Raw genomic sequence first — 14,431 nt, 5'->3', positions numbered from 1 at the left:
TGTAGCTTATTCTCTCTAAAAGGAACACATTGGCCTTTGACCCTCAGTCCAGTGAGGCACTAGCTGGCAATAGTAAGGTATGTTTTTCAGTATTACATTGTGCTGTAGTATGTTTGTCAGGAATTTTAGATTGGGTCCAGCTCAGGGCAGGGTGGTTCAAGAGGGAAGCCTGAGTCTCAAGTGGGCAGCTTGACCCCAGCAGCTGCATCCACAGGAGGATGGAGAGGCAGTGGGCAGCATCCCCAGAGCCTCAGCATCCTTGGGCAGTGTCTAGGAAGCCTCAGCTCTTCCCACACAGCTTTGTACTGCAGTAATTTTCAAGGCAACTTCTGTTGACTGCAGGCATTAACATTGCTTTAGCTAGTCTCACATTCTGGTGTGAGTGTCTATCACCAGAAAAAGATCCTCTGTGACTGTTTCTTGTCTGTTTTTAAATATGCAGCCGTGCAGTCAGGCTGCCCATTCCTGCTGAGCCTTGCACTTAACTACTTGTAAGTATAATACTGATATGGCTGTGAAAAAGGACTGAAAATGGCACAGGCTGTGCTCAGGAAATATGCCAGCTTAAAAACATTCAATTTGCCTTCACTTCTTGTGGAAATGTAATCCTTTAAGTTTTAATTCTTAAGTTTCTCAATTTTTTTTTTTTCCTTTTTATACAGGGTGAAAAAAAGATCAGATTTAACAGGTGCCTTTAAATTAGAACCTCTTTACCTGCAGCATCAGCATCAAGAATCTGGTAATTTTATAATTAAATGAAAATATTATTTCATTCGTGCACTGATAATTAATGGAAAAAAATATTTAAGATGGAAACTAAGATTCTTAAAACTAGCTAAGTTGTATAGGAGCCTATTTCCATTTCCTGAGTACTCCAGGGAGTTAAACTTATTAAAGTGCAAACACATATCTAGTCAGATTTTTGTTAGTATAAAAAGCAATTGATGAAAAGCCATTTTATATAGCATTATATGAATACTTTTGTATTAGGGTTTCCCTGGCTCCAGATTTACCACTGTGTCTTTGCAGAAGTGCTGAAAATATTCTTAATGATCTTTTGGTAGTCAGGTAAACAAAGTGGGTGCTGTCTATCCTGCCTTCCTCAACATAAATTTCTCCAGAATGCTTTCAAGATCTGGTTTTAGGGTTCCTAAAATCTGTGACACTTTCTTAGCTATGCATGCAAGCTCTGATTCAGATTTTCAAACATCCATGTCAGGAGCAAACACTCAATGAAACAACAAAGGAAAGGTGAGCTGTGTTTGGTATCTATGCTCTGTTTTTTTGATGGCAGTCTGGGACATTATCTTGTTGCTCACATGTTCTTATGTTGACTGGAGAGAAGGAGGAAAGTGCAGACTATCTGTCTTGTACAAAATGCTCAGAAAAGCTCTTCACTAAATGTTCACAAAAGACTTGGATATCACAGGCCCTGTACAAAGCTCCTTAATGGATTAGTGCTGCTCCTTGCACATACCTAGCAACTGCAGAGTGGCATTTGCCATCCTGAAGTTGTTTTTATGCATTTAGTTAACAAAAGATTAATTGTGAAGAAGGTCACAGCCATGCAGTGTCAACATGTCATGCAAGTTCCCTCGTAACTTTCTCAAAAGGGTGAATGACAGGTTGATGTTCTTATCATTTATATCATATTTTTCTTGGAATTGCTGGTGCTGATGTGTGTTCAGAGTTGTATACTAGGAACTTTCCTCTCTGTTGTGGCTATGAATTCATTGACACATGCCATCCAGAATTCTGCCATTCACTAAAAAGCCCCTAGAAAAATGGATTCCTGTGCCTTAATCCTAAATTGGCATGAATTTTGTGCTCTATTACTTTTCTACATTTCCAAGCAATGCAAATGTAGAACAGGGTAATGAGCAGGAAAATGCAGTAACTCTGGAGGTAAGGTTCATTCCCGAAAGCTGGAATTCTAAAAAAGAATATATTTTTTTTAGCCTTTTTAAAAGAAAAAAAGAACTTACGGCAGAAATACTCACATCAAGCTTATACTTGCTACAAGCTTTTACTGAACATACATGAACAATACGTATCTTGAGAAGACAGAATAAATCCCTAACAAAAGTAAAAATAAGCCTTGTGGCAACTGACACTGCTGAAATGAGAAGCGTAGGTTGTTTCCCTGGTTAAATAACATTAAGAGAAAATCAAACCTTTTTTGAAAACTAGGTGCTTTCATTGAGGCTACCTAGTTTACTTGAAAACTTTACCTCCCCAGTTGGGTAATAAGTTTTTCACCTTTCATGTTGCCTTCAGAAGCTCTGATAGTAACTTATATGATCTGGACATAGTGATCCCAAATATTTCATCTGATGAGTAACAGTCTAGTGATGCTAAGTTTTTCTATGTTCTATTCCTATTTGACACCAGTTTTCTGAAGAGCTAGACAACACTTTTCAAATGCAAATGCCTCTAGTTCAACTGTTAAATCAAATCTACACTTATGCCTTCAATAAAACCAGTCAAATTTGTAAAGGTGCTAGGCTGATATAATCCCTATTGATCCCTATGTGATTTATGGGATGTCAGCACTCCTGAAAATAGGACTTGTCTAATGGAAGGTTTTATTTTCTGAGTATGTCTCAGGTCTGAGAATTCCCATCATGGTTTACAAGGCAAATGAAGTAGAATTTTTTAATTTGGTCATCTCTCCCTCAAGAATGTAAATAAGCAGAAAAATGTATCTATCTGTGAGCAATTATTCTTAATAACCATATGGCAATTATGTTTGCCCCCAAGTCTTTATTTTGTCATTAATTACAATTTTATGTAATTTGCATCATCACACTAGGAACATTATACTGGCTTGCCTGGCAACCCAGGATATAGGTCAAATCCTAATGGCAGTGTTAGAAGAATGCAGCTTTATACTCTATTGTGAATGTGACATATGCTGCCACAATGCAATTCCTCCTGGTTAAATACAGATGTAAGACTAAGGCTTGTAATCAAGGGCTAATCATTGATTGCATTCTGCTTCACAGCTTGTGAAAGGCGTTGTTGTGGATCATTAGACACAGCCCCTTACAGGAGCGTAGGATTATTTATCTATCACCAGTTGCTTTACTCTCTTTGCTACCAGTCTTGCAGCTATCAAGAAAAAAAAAAAAAAAAAAAAAAAAAAAAAAAAAAAAAAAAAAAAGGCTGCTACAACGCAGAAGAATGTGAATGTTATCAAATCACCTAGTTACTGAGCTGATACAATCATCTTAGTTTCATGAAGTCCAGGAATGCATTCATCATTGTTGGTTGTTGTGTGTTATGTTTTGTTGGTTTTTTGTTTTGTTTTGTTTTTTCATTTTGAAAATAAATTAAAGAACCAAATGGCTATATATTGCAGGGAGGAAGGATCACAGTTTTTCTCATGTTTTGGCTGTGTAGATGACAAGAGACTTTGTAGCTTGTAGCAGTCTTTTTACCCCCAAACAATCTGAAGTCTGAGAGTTACATAAACGTCATAAACTGATCAAGTACAGACACTGAAGTTATATAAAATACCTTACAGTTCATAATTCCAGGAGCACTTAGAAAGCACTTTGCTTTGGAATTTAAGTCCATACTTTATGCTCCACTGCTGAAAAATAAAGCAGAATAAGAAAGTTAAGCAGATGCTTCCACACTTTCCTAATGAAGTGCTTTATATTTTAAAGTAGTTAAATTTCTGATCTGGTTTACTGCAAGTAGCCCAGCTTTGTGTTACAGTCTCCTTTACTGTGAAATCAGTATAATCCCCTGATTCAAGGAAGAAATTTTGGCATCTTTCCTCTATGTGCTCATATAAAAAAATAACTAATAATCCTATCTACTTACCTCCCTGCACTGCATTTTTACTTGGTCAATCTGTGTTTGTAAGGGGCTTTCAGTACATCAAATGAAAAGTCACAAAAAACCCTGCAGAATACCACTCCCCACACAGGAAGTACACTCTGAATCAAATTTTCAAGTAAATTATTAGATATCCTGAAGAATTTGGAACAAATATATGAATGAGTTTAAGAGGTAGTTAGAAGCAGAGAATGAGTGATGAAGTGAGTTTGGGGAATCTGCAATCTGTTTCAAACAAATTTAATAATTGCCCTTTTATCTACTGCTTCTTTTCCTTTTAAGAGGAAAATATTCAGTCCATCATCTCCATGCAATCTGAAGTATAACAGAAAGGAAAACTGTGTTTCTTCTGAATACTCTTTAATCTGATAGTGATATATTCTGACTCACTAAGGAATAAAGAGTACTAGAAACACCTTCATTTATCATGCTGCCAAGACTGCTACCAGGTTTTTAATGGTTCTCTTGACACTGACGATGCTGAAGCTTGTAGCAAACATAAAGGGTAGCTAAAATACAGCTTTTTCTATAGCATTAGAATGATTGTAGGTTTTGGCTGTTGTGGTGAAACAATGTGATGTTTTTTTTCTTTAACTTTCAGGCCTTGTAACAGATTACCGGGTAAGTACAGCATCAGTGTAACAATATCATTACTTGTGTACACTAATATTTCCAGGACTTTTATATTCTACTACTATCATAAGCCTCAAAACCTTATGTTTCTTTCCAGCAAGGGTTCAGCTTGCTATGTTTTTAACATTCCTTAAACTGAAACTTTAAACTAAACCTTTTTTTTTTTTTTTTTAAATTGTTTAAAAGCAGAAAATATCTCATGTGTGTAATATCTCAAGGTTTAGTCAGTAGAAAGAAGTAACCTAAAGATTTTTTTTTCCCCTTAACATAGTGAACAACAGTTTTTTTTAAAACTGTTGTATTTAATGTGTTTTAACCTTTACCCAATAGGAATACTGTTGTTTTGAAGCAGAAAATGGGCCTATCATTGTAGAGGCTAGCCCCATGGCTATAAGCAAGCCACTGTACATGAGCTTCTAAGATGCTTATTTTTCCAAAGCCTTCAAGTAAAATTTAGGATTTTCCTATTCACCCTTCCATTCTTACACCAATCTCCTTTTCCCTTTTTCTTTTGAAATTTTTAAGTATTAAAGAGTCCTACCAGGGCATCACATAGAAATTTCTATCATCACTTGACCTACCTCTAGAAGCTGCCCTTAGGATATGGCAGTGGGGTGGGCTTCAAAATAATCACAGAACGTGCAATTTCTTCAGTGTCACTGCAGTTGTGACTTCTAAATTCCCCTAACTCTCTCTCTCTCTGTAACTTATTGTGTAACTTTACTTCTCCCTGGCTTGCAGCACTGGCAGATCCCTCTGGGGAGGAGGTTCCGCTCTCTGAAGCTCTGGTTCGTGCTGAGGATGTACGGGGTCACCAAGCTGCAGGAACACATCCGTAAGGTGACCTGAACTTCCTTTCTTGGGATGTGGTGGGACAGCAAGGGAAAATGAGCTTGCTACCTGCCCACTCTCCATGAATTTTGTGCATAACAACAGCATAAACAAAAGGTTTTACACAGCTGTGCTCAATAGTGGTGTTGCTTGTTTGCCCAGCGTGGTATCTCAGTTTCATATCCTGCCATGATTGAAACTCATCTGCTTTGTGTTAATTTTTAGGGAAGGCAAGGCTAGGAATTTGGAATTTCTACAAGGTGCGACCACAGTTCTCTCTGAAATTAAGCCAGAGCACTTTAAAGGTTTTTTTTGTTGTTGTTGTTTTTATTTTTCTTTGGTTGTTTTTTTTGTTTTGTTCTAAAAAAATATGTTTATTCATAAATTATTTATTTTATTGAAGTGCATGCATTGATAGCACGCTTAGATTATTATTAAGGTAAGTCGTTGGTCTGCATTCATGGTACAGTAACTTATTGGGTATGTCAACCTCTGCTGTTTCTTTGTTTCTTGTTCAGAACCCTCCTTATTTTTAAAAAACAATGTTTACAATCTACAGTTTGTTAGCATTGTTATGCATAAGTACTAACCTTATTCTTGATGTAAAAAGGAGGGGATTTTTTTATCCCTAAAACCAGGCCTGGCACCAGTCAGCAATATATATATGTATATATATATTTTTTCAGTAAAGTCATGTTCAAGCATACCTTTTACCTTTATGAAGTTTAGGCAAACTTCTAGTGAGGGAGATCCATAACTTGGCTCTAAATATTTACAAAAATATCCATTATCTAAGAGTCTGGTCTGGTATACCAAAACCTCTGCAGGCACATTCTTTTCTGTTTGTGGTACTAAACAGATTAATTCCTAAGAAAGGTATTTTCCACTGTTTTAAGATCACTGCATGTATAAGTCTCCTCCAATCTGAAGAGGTTCTGGGATGGAGGATACACTCCTTGCTTCTCATTTTTATCACACTGTATTTTTAATCTGATTATATAGATATCAGAATCGGATTTTTATCCTTAATGAGGCTTTGACCTCTGCAGGAATCTGCTTTGTAGGATAAAGTGGGCTGAAGCACTAGAGGGGAGAGGAGCCCAAGAAAGCTGGTCAATATTCAAGGATCACCTCCTCCAAGCCCAAGAGCAATATGTCCCAGCAAGGAGGAAGGAAGATGAGAATGTCAGGAAACCAGCATAGATAAACAAGGAGCTCTTTGGATACACTTAGATGTAAAAAGAAAGTCTGTAGAAGGCAGGAGCAAGGACAGATGGCATGGGAGGAGTACAAGGAAGTTGTTCAAGAAGCCAGGGATCAGGTTAGGAAAGCTAAAGTCCAGAGAGAATTAAATCTGGCCAGGGGCATGAAGAGTAACAGGAAAAGCTTCTACAGGTACACCAGTGATAAAAGTGACAATGTGGGCTCTGTCCAGAAGGAAACAGGAGACCTGGTCTTGTAGGATATGAAGAAGGCTGAGGTACTTAACACATTTTTTGCCTGAGTTTTCACCAGCAAGTGCTCTGGCCACACCACCCAAGTTACAGAAAGCAAAGGCAGGGGACTGTGAGAAGGCAGTTCTGCCCACTGTAGAAGAGCAGGTTTGAGACCATCTAAAGAACCTGAAAGTGCAAAAGTCCATTGGACTAATGAGACTAATCCATCCACTGCTTCTGAAGGAACTGGTGGATGAAGTTGCAAAGACACTTTTATAGAATCGTAGAATTTCAGAATGTAATCTCAGGGTTGAAAGGGGCTGGAAGGGACCTCAAGAGAGTCCAACCCCCCTTGTCTGAGCAGGATCACCTAAAGTATGTCACACAGGAATGTGTCCAGGTGGATTTTGAGTTATCATCATATTTGGAAAGTTGTGGCAGTCTGAAGTTCCCTCTCACTGGAAAGGGGGAAACATAAGCCCCATTTTCAAAAAGGGAAAAGTGGAAGACCCAGAGAAGTACAGGCCAGTCAGTTTCATCTCTGTGCTTCTCAAGATCATGGAGCGGGTCCTCCTAAAAGCTTTGCTAAGGCATGTGGAAATATGGAGGTTATTGGTGGCACCCAACATGGCTTCACCAAGGGCAAATTGTGCCTGGCAAATTTGGTGGGTTTTTACAATGAGGTCACAGCCTCAGTGGACAAGGGAAGAGCAACTGACTTGTGCAAAGCATTTGACAATGTCCCACTTGGTATCCTGGTCTCTAAATTGTAGAGACATGGATTTGATGGATGGACCACTCAGTGAATAAGGAATTGGCTGGATGGACCACACTCAAAGAGTTGTGGTCAATGGTTTGATGTCCAAATGGAGACCAGTGATGAGTGGCATTCCTCAAGGGCCTGTACTGGGGCTGGTGTTGTTTAACATCTTTGTTGGTGACATGGACAGTGGAACTGAGTGCACTCTCAGCAAATTTGCTGACAACACCAAGTTTTATGGAGTGGTCAATACACTGGAGGGAAGGGATGTCACCCAGAGGGGCACTGACAAGCTTGAGAGATGGGGCTGTGCCAGCCTCATGAAGTTCAATAAGACATAGTGCAAGGTTCCTCACCTGGGTTGGGGCTATCCCAAGTAAAATACAGGTTGGAGGACTTGAGGCTGTTGGTTGCTGAGAAGATCACCATGAGCTATGAATATACTCTTGCAGTCCAGAAAGCCAACCATATCCTGACCTGCATAAAAAGAAGTGTAGGCAGCATCTTGAGGGAGGTGATTGTCCCACTCTATTCTGCTCTTGTGAGACCCTAACTGGAGTAGTGTGTCCAGCTCTGGAGCCTCGAACACAATGTCATGGAGCTTCTGGAGTAAGTCCAGAGGAGGGACACAAAGATGATCAGAGAGCTGGAGCTCCTGTCCTGTGAAGACAGACTAAAAGAGCTGGGTTGTTCAGCCTGGAGAAGAGAAGGCTCTGGGGTGACATTATAGCAGCTTTCCAATACCTGAAGTAAAGCTGGTGAGGGACTTTTTTCAAGGGTGTGAAGTGATAGGACAAGGGATAACAGTTTTAAATGGAAGAGGGTAGATTTAGGTTAGACATTAGGAAGAAATTTTTCACTGTGAGGGTGGTGAGACTCTGGCACAGGTTGCCCAGGGAAGTTGTGGATGTCCCTCCCCAGAAGTGTTCAAGGCCAGGCAGGATGGGGCCTTGAGCAGCCTGGTCTGGTGGCAGAGGTCCATGCTCATGCAGCGGGCTTGGAACTAGATGATTTTTGAGGTCTCTTCCAACACAAACCATTCAATGGTTTGAGCAATATTTAAGATATCTCTTGAGAATTCACAGACATATTGGTAAAGTTTTATCAATGGCGGCAGAATAACATTTTTAAATGTGTTTCACATTTGTCCAGTTTTCCTCTCTTCTCAGGAACTGTTCTTGCTTCCAGATTTATTGTGTTGACTTTTCTTTTGGTAGTGTAATAAAGAAGTCTGTAACCAACCTGACACTGGTTTATAATTTCAAACCTCTAGAAAAATTTCAAGATAAAAAGTATTTTGGAACTTACCTTCACGTGTTAACTTCACTTCAGCATTGCTTGTACCAGGGCTTGGGCTTGAAAAGTTGTTTTCTTTTCAACATGCCACAGCAGCTTGTAAATAACAGCTTTTATATTCCCTTTGCTTGCAAAGCCAGGCATTGGAGAGAATAGCTGGTTACTGTACCTTATGTACTTGGGTCATAGAGTGGATATGGGTAGAAGGAGAGAAGACCTAGGAGTAGAGGCAGAAGCAGGAATGGCAGCCTTCAAGCAGAGAGCAGATGGGCTGGAGCTGGGGAAGCAGGAAGAAGAATTCTCTCTGGTGTTATTAAGGAGTTTCCCCAGGGAAAGGGTCAGGCACACAGGGTCAGGCAGTGGAACAGAGGTTTGAAACACCTGGTTGGGCTGGGCGTGGTTGCCTTTGAGATGTATCATGCAGTCATTCTCTATGTAGGTCTCATACATTGACCCATCTGTGTGCAGGGCATGTCATTCCTGCTCAGGCTATGCAGTAGCAGCTCAGCCATACTGTTCAGCTGCAGGGTTGGGTCTCCCTGGGAGATTTGGGACCCAGGCTTTCAATTCCCTTCTGAATTTATACAAATCATAATGGAAATGTAGTGATCATCTAGGAAAAAAGATGCTTCAGCTCCTAAGCCATAGAAATCTAAAGGAAGACTTCCCCAGTGTTCATAGACTTCTAAGTATGCTTCTTCTGTGAAGTCAGGTGTTGTTTACAAAATGATTTGAGATTTTGAGCAGTGATGAGCTTCTGACATAAGATAGAGGGAAAAAACTGCATACCCTTAAGAAGCTATCCTCTTTGCTATGTCAGTAGCAAGCTTCAAGATCAGTGATACCTGATACTATCTCTTCACAAACTTTTATTTTTTTTTTCTGGATAAAAACTGCCATAAAAAACTGGTTGCCTTTTTTTTTTTTTTTTTTTTTTTCTTTTTCCTCATACTAGTATGATTTAAGAAAATGATATTTGTTATGTTTGCAGCCTTAAGGTCTGCATCAAAATTACTAGATAACCACTGCAACCTGGCATTTGCTTGTACTGAGGAAGACATTTGGGAACTAAAATACTCCTGGGAGATGAGAATGTGACTTGGATTTAGATTCAGTAACTTTTGTTTTCCAAACCTTCCAGTTATGCACTGTTTTCCCACACAACATGTAATATTAACTTATTGCAAAGTATAGGTTTTAAGGCAGTGGTAAAGAGGACAACAGTCATCTCTGAAGGATGTGGGGACAGAAAAATACAAATTTTGGAGGTAAGTCCCAAAGCCGCAGATGAGATGCACAACGTGGGAGAAAATGGCAACAATAACAGTCTTCTGGACTGATTCCGAACACTCAGAATCAGTACAGATGTGAAACCCAAATGACCCATTTGTAAATCACCCATTTGCAGACTGCTTGACTATATATTACTCTTTCATTGTATCAAGTCCTCTCAAAGAGAAGAAGTAATTTGAGACATATAGCAATTAATATATTTGTACGTGATTGATTCTTTAGAATATTTGGACTCAGATAACTCCATCATAGGACCAGAAGAAATCAATGTACCACATACTTCTTGTGACAAATGAGTATAACAAATTCCATTAAAACTGAACAGCAGAGATCAAGAAACTGGTACTGTACAGAACAATGTCAGAGATAGCTTTTAAGTTGGGGAGTGGCACAGTCTGAATGGCTGTTGAGGACTCTTTTTACAGCATTTTCCCTCCGAGTGTAGTTGAATGCAAACTAAGGCAGGCAGAGAGGTGAAATCTCAAGGAAGAAAAGTCTGAAGTGTTCAAATCTAGTCAGGTATGCTTATTTGCATATACATATTAATGTACTCAGATGCCTCTGATGAGAAACCCCCCACATTAAAAAGCTATTTTAGTTCTTGAATGCTTTACCCCAAAATCAAAATTCAGTGCAGGAGCAGTTTTAGTCCTAGTCCTAGTCCTAGTTCTTTTTATCAGTACCTATAATCACACATATTCATACAAAAATACAGAGTTTTCAAAAATTGGGACCACATCTTAATGCTTTACAAGTTTATTTCTCCCATAGTGATTATGTAACACATTTTCCTTAATCCTGAATAACCAAATTAATTAGATCCTTTTTTTTTGTTTTGTTTTTTCCTTCTTGTTGCAGAAGAGCAATGTTTATTTACCTGAGACAGTGATACACAAAAAGCTTACAAGCTTCTTTCCTTCAGTCTGTTAAGTTTCACTGTGAAGAGAGGACTTTTCTGTTCCTCTATACCAAAAGTTTTCAGGCCACTAACACAGTTCATACGATTCCATTTTGGGAACACACATGAGAAAGGGGTTGTCCAAATTATACTGCTAAAGACAGTATGGGAGTTGTTTTGTGTTTGTTAAATTATATAACAGCATTAAATAAAATCATTTTAAAAGTCTAAATAATAGTTGAACATCACCTTTGAGTTAATGGTGCTGATTTTGTCAAAATCAAAAGCATTTGGAGGGTTAAAATATCCATAGTTCAGGCTTGGCATTCAGCAGAGAACTGAGAACAGCCTGTCAGTTTTTACCTCTCCTGCTTTCCTACCCTTAGCTGCAGTGTCTCTGGGTCTCCACACAGGACCTTTATTTTCACAGTTTACCTGTCTGTCCTGAAAGGTTGAAGCACTAAGCCCACATGTGTCCTCCTGGGAGTTACTGCTGTGCTCACACCCAGTGCATGGGTTCAGCTCCAGGACTCACAGAGCAGGTCTGATACCTGAAAACCCTTCGGGTATACAGGGTTTGAACTTAACAGGCTTAATGTTTAATTTTATTTATATTTAATCGTGATTGGCTGCATCGGTCTCTGAGAAAGCAACTCAGGCTGAGAGCTTATGGTTCAAAGGTGCAGGTTCTCGGGAAACTGTATTAAGCAAATCTCCACAGGTGAATCTCCGCTTTCCTTCCAGTTCTGTAAAATCTAAAACCCTTGGTGCCCCCCAGTGGCTTTACAAATTATTGCTTTTTGTTAAGACTCGCGGTGAATAAAAGTACTTGCACCCAACATGAATACAAAATACTGCCAGAATTTTGCTTTGTGTTTTACTGAATATACTCTGTTTTTTCTTGCTGTTATGTCTTCCAAATTCCTTTAGTTTTTTTTTAAAGCAAAGAGTGAGACGTAAGCAAATAGTGCCATAAATAAAGAGACAAAAATACCATGGACAACATGGGCCCAGTTTTCTTGCAGTAAGCCAAATCTTTATTTTTCGGTTCTTACCCAGGTAAATTTGGATTAAACTCAGTTGGGGATTACATTCAGCTGAATGATCTAGTAATGCAGTGTGACATTTTTCAGAGCTATGTAGAAGACATCAGTTTGGTTAAGGCTACAGAACGTGAGGATAGGAGGAGGCAGTAAAAGACCATTACAAAACCTGTGTATGTTTCACATAGGGTCTCCATGCACTTCTGCATACAAGCATCTATGTATACACATACTTCTGGTCAATTTTCATAGCTATAAATCCATGCTGATGATATTAGCAGAACATTCAAATGCTCTGCAAAGGATTGGGTGTTTTATTGGTCTCATCCCTGACTCAAAGAGCTTCCATTCTAATTTTAGGGGACAATGATAAATGGATGTAACAAACAGCAGAGAGGAAGTGGTAACAACAGTAAGATTTGTTGGTTTCATAGGTTACTAGTATGCCAAATAGGAAGGTTTTGGATCTGTGTTTTGATTCAATATAAACAATGCTCTTCCATTTTAAGAAATAAACAAACATGAGAAAGCTATGATTAAGACAAAATATGTTTGTTTTTTTTTTTTTTTCCTTTCTTTTCTGTAATTTCTGTTTTGCCATGTTCTTGTCCTTTTGGAAAAAGTTCCTGTGAGATAAAACATTCCACATACTACCCTGGCCCAAAGTAAAATGTTTCATTTCTGTTTGGTATCTGTCCTTGAACTTCCAAAAAAGGCAAAGTGCAAATGAAGGAAAAGACATGGATCTAGTTTTTTGTTTTTATAAAGTTATCTGCAATCAAAAATACATAATAATTAAGAAGCTTTTAAGCATAATCTTAGATGTTAATGATAATTTTTTGTGCAGTCTGGTGACTGCATGAAGACAAACTGTAATTCCAATAGCCAGTTTCTACTTTTTTTGTTTGTTTGTTTTGTTTTGTTTTGTTTTGTTTTAAGGATAGTAAGCACTAAACTGCTGAGGACAGCCAGTGAGAGGGGGAGTGGATAAGGTAGTGCAGGTGCCTGATGAGTACATGGGGTTTTTTTTCCCAAGTCCTTTTGAATTAATTTTCTGTTTGGAACAAAGCAAAATGTGGTATCAGTGTGCAAGCATTACTGACTGCTGTTAAGACTCCTCAGATGGTTGTCAGTATTGGTTGTTGGTATTTTCCCCAATTGTTGCATCTTCCAAGAGCATTGGTTTCCTGCATTTCAAAATAATTGCTCTGGCCTGGTGTCCAATGTCACCCTTTTCCCCCCAGTGACTTTTTAACAGGTTGCCTGAGGTTGCTATCAATTTTTCCTACTTCTACTGCTATCACCTTTCTTTTCAACTGAACCTGAGCACCCAAGTCAGAAGGTTGTGCAAGTTCTGCCCTTCTTTACAGTTATTATCCTCTTAAGTGAACATTTCTAAGTGTGTCTTTCCATATTTTTTGCTTTTGGTTTGGTTTTTTTGTTTGCACTGAAATTGTGATAATTTTCTCTACATATTTCTGTGAACTTTCCCTGCAAGAAATTTTGGAATCTTTAGCTATTCTCAAACAAAACAAGAGTGGTAAAAAACCTAAAGAAGAGTTATTACCATTTTTTACTACTAATCTGGTATCATGACAATTATAAAACTGTGCTGAAGTGTTTCATTAAGAAACAGGTTAGTTCTGACTAAGATGGACTGGGTGAGAAATATAGTAATGGCTCAATACAGTTTGTGAAAGTCATAAATGGGATGTAAGTTCATTTAAACAGATGGCTACATGTGAATACTAATACATATCAGAAGAGGGAATGGAGCAAGAAAGATTAGGGATGGAAACAATTCAGCACATCTTTTCTCTCAATGAATCAAATTTATACAACATAGATACTCTCTTTTCTCAGCACGTCAGGCTGGCACATCAGTTTGAACATTTGGTCCTTCAGGATGAACGATTTGAGATCTGTGCTGAGGTTATCTTGGGTCTGGTCTGTTTTCGGCTGAAGGTAAGGCAGCTACGTCCTCCTGTTTCATGTGTCATGTTTTAAATTACTGTAATAACCTGCTATAGAATATAGTCTTTGCAGTTAATATACTTGGCTATTTTTTAAGGAAAATAGTAGAAGTTCATGCAGATTAAAGCAGATTGAAATAAGAAGCTTAAAAAAATTTTGTTAAAATATAATCAAATGCTTAAGAGACATTCAAGCATATTTAGGTATGGAAATACATAGTCAGGGCAAACAGCTCATCTTATTCTACCCAGTCATACACAATTACTGTTACAGTTTATGTTTGATGAGCTTTGATAAAGATGATTGTTTTATTATATTTTCCTAGACTTTTAATTATGATGCGTGAGTGTATGTGTGTTAGATGTTTCCTGTCCGTTTTGTGTATGTGTATATTTAATATACAATTTTTATATGCATTTAT

General features: G+C 38.3%; 1 protein-coding gene across 4 annotated transcripts in view; it reads left to right on the top strand.

The window, feature by feature from the left end:
• DDC (dopa decarboxylase) overlaps nt 1–14,431 on the top strand; it is a 78,405-nt gene that overhangs the window by 59,219 nt on the left and 4,755 nt on the right. For all 4 annotated transcript variants that reach the window (XM_071736749.1, XM_071736745.1, XM_071736748.1 and 1 more), the window contains 4 exons: nt 663–739; nt 4,448–4,467; nt 5,221–5,319; nt 13,900–14,001. In XM_071736749.1, the coding sequence (XP_071592850.1) occupies nt 663–739; nt 4,448–4,467; nt 5,221–5,319; nt 13,900–14,001 (298 nt within the window). The remainder of the gene's footprint in view (nt 1–662; nt 740–4,447; nt 4,468–5,220; nt 5,320–13,899; nt 14,002–14,431) is intronic.

This window comes from Heliangelus exortis, chromosome 2 (assembly GCF_036169615.1).
Source record: "Heliangelus exortis chromosome 2, bHelExo1.hap1, whole genome shotgun sequence".
NCBI lineage: Eukaryota > Metazoa > Chordata > Aves > Apodiformes > Trochilidae > Heliangelus > Heliangelus exortis.
The sequence above is the reverse complement of the archived record's forward strand: the minus strand, read 5'-3'. Positions and strand labels throughout refer to the sequence as shown.